Genomic DNA, 8044 nt, shown 5'->3' on the forward strand with positions numbered 1-8044 from the left:
TGCTGTATGAATGGGTATCTTCCTGTGATGGAGCACTACATGCCAGTGTCCTGAGCCTTTGGAGGCTGGACATTACTACTGGATTTCATCCTCTCTCTCTCTCTCAAACACATGCACGCTGCGGATACTGGAAATGGCACTCCGGGGCATTCCCTCCCCTCCCTCAGGACACCCTGCAGCTGTGGGTTCCTAGCACTCCCCTGATCCTCCCCTTATCTGCACTGTTCACTTTATTGCATTCCTGTCAAACTGGTCAATGCTGGCAGGTTAGTCATTCTCACTCGTGGATTCTGAGATCTCCCATTAAAATCAAGGTGAGACCGGCCACTAAATCCCACTTCACCTTTTGCATTCCTAGATTATTGGTAAAGGTGAGAAGGGACCCTGTGGCCATGTAGCCTGACCTGTAACATGGGCCAGAGATCTGCCCCGCCTTCATTCCTGGTTGAACTTGAGCAGATCTTTTAGAAGAACAGCCTCTCTCGATTTCAAAGTAGGCAGCGATGGCGAACTCCCCCAGGCAGTGCTAGCCCTGTGCTCAGTACCAGAGCATGGGAGTTTGGAGTTAACCCCATGCAGTTTCTGCCCTTGCTGGTGGGTTGACAGTCTCCCCAGTCTGAAGAGCGAATGCAGCAGTTCTTCAGCTCATGATGCAAAGGGTCTGGAAAGCTGCCCCATGTGGTCATCTTGCATAGGGATGTGCTGTGGCAGGATCAGGTGTGGCTGGGCTGCTTTGCTTTCTGGCCATCCGAGGGCAGTGGAACAACCCATAGAGGCCCATTGCAATATAGATTAGAGCAGCCCAGAACCTGGCTTTCCTTATGCCAGAGAATGGATCAGTCCCTGGCTGCTCCCTAGCACAGAGGAGAGCAATGAAATCTCTAGGACATACCCCCTCATGGCTTGGCTGCATCCACAGATATGGCCCCAAAATGTTTCCTGTCATATTTGCCCACATTGCCCTGGCTGGGATGATTTAGTTGGGGATTGGTCCTGCTTTGAGAAGGGGGTTGGACTAGAACCTCCTGAGGTCCCTGCCAACCCTGAGATTCTCTGATTCTGTGATTCTATGATTGATTTAATAGGGAAAATATCATGTGACTACTTCCTATTACTGTTGCTAATTAGTGCCCACCTGGTGCTTCTGGGATGCGACCCGTGTTTGCAGCAATTAACAACCTAATCCACTGCACAAGCCCCACAATGCATATTAAATGTGGGATTTTCCACATTGGATGGGATGGTGGCCAGTTGACCCATTGCTTGGACGGCACACTTTCAATAAAGCTGCTTACACTTTAAGCTTTATTAAATGAGCCAGTCAAGCTGGCGGGATTTGGGGGGCTGATTAACATGAAACCGAGGCTGTTTTGTGCAGTGTGACTGTATTAATTATGCAGCGGAGGTAAACGAAGTTCCAGGCAAACAAGCTCAGGTTACAAGAGCTAATGCAGAAAAATGAAAACCAGAGCAGCTCACAGAGGGCTCTGCCCCTGTCTCCTACCAAGATCAGGTTTTCATGCTACCTGGTATTTGCCCTTTAGAAGAGGAGCCTTAAATGACCTGTAAGGACTGAAACAACTCAGTACATGCAAGACGTTATATCTACCAGAACTCAGATGGCAAGTTGGAGCCCACTGTGAGAGATCCAGGGACAATGTATGTCTAATAGGTTCTTGCTGAGATCTAACCCACCCATCAGAGCCATTTGATTTTACATGTTTACTTATGATGCAGTAGCACTTAAATGCCCCAGCCATGTCAAGCCTGCATTGTGCTGGGCACTGCACAGATCCATGGGAGTAGTGGGCCTTCTCCAGGGAGCTTACAACCTATCCAGACAAGACACAAAGGCAGGGTTATTGTCCCTGTTTTCCAGGTGGGGGAACTGAGGCACAGACAGATGAAGTGACTTGCCAGAGGTCACTCAGCGAGTCTGTGGCAGAGCCAGGAATTGACCACAGCTCTCCTGAGGTCCAGGCCAGTGTCTGATCTACTGGGCCTTCCTTCCTCTCATCCATCAGCATGGCCCTTTCTTTTCATTGCTTGTCTCTGGCACTGTCTGTATGTAGCAAACATTGGTTTCACATCTACAGAATCCAGAGTAAGTACCAGCCCCTGATCTAACCATGTACTGTAACAGATAGACAGACAGACAACCCCCCCGCACCACCATGGCTACATTTTCAGGAGAAATCCTCTGCAAGAGACTTCCTCACTGACCCCCCAGGCTCTGTTCCATTGTGACCAAACTTCCTGCAAAAGAAGCTTGGATAGCACCTTCTTCAGAGCAATGATGCACCCAATTGTCTTGCAGGGTCTTTGCACTGCTAGATAAGGGGCTTGCACAGCATGTCAACACCCGCACTGTGGGGCCCTGGGACTAGCATTACAAAGATTAGAACATAAAAATGGCCATACTGGGTCAGACCAAAGGTCCCTCTAGCCCACAATCCTGTCTTCTGACAGTGGCAATGCCAGGTGCTCCAGAGGGAATGAACAGAACAGGTAATCTGCAAGTGATCCATCCCCTGTTGCCCATTCCCAGCTTCTGGCAAAGAGAGGCTAGGGACACCATCCCTGCCCATCCTGGCTAATAGCCATTGATGGATCTCTTCTCCATGAATTTATCTAGTTCTTTTCTGAACCCTGTTAAAGTCTTGGCCTTCACAACATCCTCTGGCAAGGAGTTCCACAGGTTGACTGTGCGTTGTGTAAAGAAATACTTCCTTTTGTTTATCAGATGGGTAGCCTTGTTAGTCTGTATCCACAAAAACAATGAGGAGTTCGGTGGCACCTTAAAGATGACCAGATTTATTTGGGCATAAGCTTTCGTGGGTAAAAAAACAACTTCTTCAGATGCATGGAGTAAAAATTACAGATACAAATATAAATATATATTGGCACATGAAGAGAAGCGAGTTACCTTACAGTATTTATGCCTGTATCTGTAATTTTCACTCCATGCATCTGAAGAAGTGGGTTTTTTACCCACGAAAGCTTATGCCCAAATCAATCTGGTCGTCTTTAAGGTGCCACCGGACTCCTCGTTGTTTCCTTTTATTTGTTTTAAACCTGCTGGCTATTAATTTCATTTGGGGACCCCTAATTCTTTGTTATGAGGAGTAAATAACAGTTCCTTATTTACTTTCTTCACCCCAGTCATGATTTCATAGACCTCTATCATATCCCCCCTTAGTTGTCTCTTTTCCAAGCTGAAAAGTCCCAGTCTTATTAATCTCTCCTCATACAGAAGCTGTTCCACACCCCTAATAATTTTTGTTGCCCTTTTCTGAACCTTGTCCAATTCCAATATATCTTTTTTTGAGATGGGGCAACCACATCTGCACGCAGTATTCAAGATGTGAGTGTACCACTGATTTATATAGAGGCAATATGATATTTTCTGTCTTATTATCTATCCCTTTCGTAATGATTCTCAACATTCTGCTCGCTTTTTTTGGCTGCTACTGCACATTGAGTGGATGTTTTCAGAGAACTATCCACAATGACTCCAAGATCTCTTTCTTGAGTGGCGAAAGCTAATGTAGACCCCATCATTTTCTATGTATAGTTGGAATTATTGTTTTCCATTGTGCCTTACTTTGCATTTATCAACATTGAATTTCATTTGCCATTTTGTTGCCCAGTCACCCAGTTTTGTGAGATCCCTTTGTAGCTCTTTGCAGTCAGCTTGGGACTTAACTATCTTGAGTAGTTTTGTATCAACTGCAAATTTTGCCACCTCACGGTTCACCCCCTTTTCAAGATCATTTATGAATATGTTGAATAGTACTGGTCCCTGGAGAACACCACTATGTACCTCTCTCCATTCTGAAAACAGGACATTAATTCTTACCCTTTATTTCCTATCCTTTAATCGGTTACAGATCCATGAGAGGACCTTCCCTCTTATCCCATGACAGTTTAGTTTGCTTAGGAGTCTTTAGTGAGGGACTTTGTCAAAGGCTTTCTGAAAATCCAAGTATACTATATCCATTGGATCCCCACTGTCCACATGCTTGTTGACTCCCTAAAGAATTCTAGTAGATTGGTGAGTGATGATTTGATTCTTCCCCAACAAATTATGTTCATCTATGTGTCTGACAATTTTGTTCTTTACTATAGGTTTAATCACTTAGCCTGGTACTGAAGTCAGGCTTACTGGCCTGAAATTGCTGGGATCACTTCTGGAGCCCTTTTTAAAAATTGGCGTCACATTAGCTATCCTCCAGTCATGTGGTACAGAAGCTGATTTAAATGATAGGTTACAAATCACAGTTAGTAGTTCTGCAATTTCACATTTGAGTTCCTTCAGAAGTCTTGGGTGAATGCCATCTGGTCTTGGTGACTTATTACTGTTTAGTTTATCAGTTTGTTCCCAAATCTCCTCTACTGACACCTCAATCTGGGACAGTTCCTCAGTTTTGTCACCTAAAAAGAATGGCTCAGGGTTCGGGAATCTCCCTCACATCCTTTGCCATGAAGACTGATGCAAAGATGGCATTTAATTTCTCCGCAATGGCCTATCGTCCTTGAGTGCTCCTTTCGCATCTCGATCGTCCAGTGGCCCCACTAGTTGTTTAGCAGGCTTCCTGCTTCTGATGTACTTAATTTTTTTTTTTTGCTATTGCTTTTTCAACATTTGAACCTGCTTTACTGTGTGTTGAAATGGAGCTCAAACTCCAGGTCCTGGATCACAGCTTATTCTTGCATAGGGATGCCCTGTCCATAAGCCTAGCTTCCAGAGCTCTGGAGACTGACAGTCCCATCCACAGTCAGTGGGAGCCGCACAAGCTCAGCACCTCTGAAAAAGAGAGCATGAGAGTCCTGAACACAGAGATGCTAAGCCAAGCTAGCACAGAGGCGCCCATGTTCCAAACAGCAACACAATTCCACAACCAGGCAGAAAGAATGCACATATGCTCACACACACACACACACTTTACAAGAGTAAACCTTAGCCTTTCCTTAGCTCAGTAATTCTCAACCTTTGCTATGATGGGAGCCCTCTCCCAGCTAGCCAGGACCGCTATCCCCCCGACTCAGCTGCATTAAAAAGTTTGAGGGCCCCATGCTCCAGCTCATCAGTCACAGGATATGGTGGATTGGGAAGATGGTGGAGCAGGGAATATGCTACCCCTCTCCAGAGGGGCTGAGCTAGCATTGCTGTGTCTGCCCTGGGGACTTTCAGGATGAGGTCTGCCTGGTTCAACCCAAATTGCTCTGTGGAGATCTGTCCCTCTCCTGCCTCCTGCATATTTCCAGTGGACAGAGTAGGATCATTCCCTTTATTTTTATTTTCCAACCAGCCATGAAGCAGTCAGACAAATCCATCCCTGTTCCATGCTGTGCAGAGTGGAGCCCCAGCATGGCCAGGCAGGTCACGAGCCTCATGGAGCCAGACTGAATTCAGACTTGAAACACTCACAATGAAATTTAAAGGAGTAAAAAAAATCCATAAAACTCAGTCCCTGGAACCCATGAGACCCCGAATGGAAGATCTGCACAGCATCAGCATGGGACTTTAGGGTTCTTCTCCTCCAGTACTTCAGAGGTGACAAAGAGGCTCCCGCTGAGTTCTAACGCTGCCCAGCAGGGGCACTGGTTCCGCAACCAGCTGGTGTCTCCACGCCCCCCCCTTAGGCAAAATGCACCCTTAGCATGCAGGGGTAAGAGGAGACTGAACCCGGAGCTGGGCACGGCCACGCACAATAAGGGGCACTGGGCTCACCGGTAAATCCCACCCATGCGGTATGGAAGGGGGGTGGAGGGGATGGACAGAACTTGTGGTCTACTGCTCCCAAAATACAGCTCCTTAACTAGGGAGTGCCGGGGATGCCTCTGCCTCGCGCTCTTGGGAGAAGCTCATCCCAGCTGGCAGGAGTCAACGCCACTGAAATCTATGCACATGATGCCCAGATACCACAATGATAGGCATGGAATAAAAACATAGATAGATTAGATTAGATACTGTAGGCACATAGGCAGAGAGACAGCCAGATAGATGCAGAGCTAGATACTGCCTGTCATTCATAGATTTGTTCTGTAACATTAACATTATTGGAAGGTGATCTTGCATTCAATTTCTGATGCATGTGAAGTGATGAGTGAGTCCCTGGCCTGGGCCTTATTAACACCCACTGTTTTCTTTGTTGCAGACATCAGAGATGACCAAGACATATGCCAAACCCAAAGAGATGTCAGAGCTTGTCAGGTCCCAGTCATGGATGGATGAAGCCCTGAGCTCCCAAGATGAAACGAAGGAAGAAGCCAGCAGACAAGCCCCCTATGGAATGATGGCTGGCTTGAACGAAGAACATGACAGTGTTGAGGAGGAAGAGGAGGAGGAGGAGGATGGAGAAAAGCCTAAGAGAAGAGGACCAAAGAAGAAGAAAATGACCAAGGCACGTCTGGAGCGGTTCAGAGCCCGGCGGGTCAAGGCCAATGCCAGGGAGCGCACTCGGATGCATGGTCTGAATGATGCTCTGGATAATCTGAGGAGGGTGATGCCTTGTTACTCCAAGACTCAGAAGCTGTCCAAGATTGAGACTCTGAGGCTTGCAAGGAATTACATATGGGCTCTGTCTGAGGTGCTGGAGACTGGGCAGACCCCAGAAGGGAAGGGCTTTGTGGAGATGCTTTGCAAAGGTCTGTCACAGCCTACCAGTAACCTAGTTGCCGGCTGTCTGCAGCTGGGGCCTCAGTCCCTCTTCCTTGAGAAGCATGAAGAGAAGTCCCCAGTGTGTGACTCTGCCATACCTAGCCATACCTTCAACTACCAATCCCCGGGACTGCCGAGCCCCCCCTATGGGAACATGGAAACTCACCTCTTACATCTAAAGCCTCCCACCTTCAAAAGTTTGGTGGATCCTTCCTTTGGGAGCCACCACCCAGACTGCACCACTCCACCGTATGAAGGGCCCCTGACGCCTCCCCTGAGCATCAGTGGGAACTTCTCCTTGAAGCAGGATGGGTCTCCAGACCTGGACAAGTCCTACACGTTCATGGCCCACTACCCTTCGGTGAGCCTGGCCGGAGCTCATGGACACACGTCTCATTTCCAAAGCACAGTGCCCCGCTACGAGCTCCCCATAGATATGAACTACGAGTCCTACCCGCACCATGTGGTTGGGCCCCAGCTCAACGCCATATTTAATGAATAATGAGAAAGATGACAGTTCGACATGAACATATGAGAATCAAGAGAAATGCAGCCAGGCGGCGTAGATGTTTCTGGAGTGAACACGACTGGGACAGGGATATCACTGCTCCAAAGCTGTATGAAAGATCTCTGGACTGGTCTCATTGAGATACTTCTATGAAAATCTCTGCTAGCCCTTTTCACACTGTCTTGACAATTGTTTAGTTGTGCTATTTTGCTGGTTTTCACGTTTGCCCCCAGAAACTCCGTGACTGTCTCCTTCTTTGTTTATTGACAGCCAAGCACACACAGGGATGATCACTTTGGCTCTTAAATGGAACATCCAATGCCCCCTTCTGCAGACACCCTGAGAGATACAGTGGTGGGGGTAGGAGCCTGCAGAGTATTTCAAGATATCTGCACCATTCAGGGCTCTGCACTGGTTCCAGATGCATCCAGTATCGGAACGGAACAGCCATTCGTCACCAGGCTTCTGCCGCAAGCAACAGAATCCAACACCCTGATCCATCCGGGGGAAACCTGGTTGCTGAATTCTGGAATTTGGAACTGATAAAAGCAACAGCCATTAACAGAATAAATTGAGTCAATTGAGTCATAACCGCCTCCCAAAGGAGCTTGAATCAAGAAAGAGAGACAAACACAAGACAGCTAGACTGGAACCTGAAAACGATACTGCAGAAATCTCCATCCCTGCCAGGGGGCGAAGAAGGATCAGTGCAGTAGCCACTGGACAAACCTTCTCTTTGTCTGTTGCCAATCAAATAGGTCTCCCTTTAGCTCCTTCTTTGGGGTGTCTTGGCACCAGAACCTTGCATTTGCACCCAGACTTCATCCTGAGGAATCCCACCAAACAGAATTTAGACGCAAGATACTCCCAGA

At 47.5% G+C, this 8044-nt stretch overlaps 1 protein-coding gene across 1 annotated transcript; it reads left to right on the plus strand.

The window, feature by feature from the left end:
• Positions 1-6170: 6170 nt before the first annotated feature.
• Positions 6171-7249, plus strand: NEUROD4 (neuronal differentiation 4). The gene has a single exon (XM_073318831.1). The coding sequence runs from the start codon at positions 6171-6173 to the stop codon at positions 7164-7166; it is 996 nt and encodes a 331-aa protein (XP_073174932.1). The 3' UTR covers positions 7167-7249.
• Positions 7250-8044: the final 795 nt, after the last annotated feature.

This window comes from Lepidochelys kempii, chromosome 20, assembly GCF_965140285.1.
Source record: "Lepidochelys kempii isolate rLepKem1 chromosome 20, rLepKem1.hap1, whole genome shotgun sequence".
NCBI lineage: Eukaryota > Metazoa > Chordata > Testudines > Cheloniidae > Lepidochelys > Lepidochelys kempii.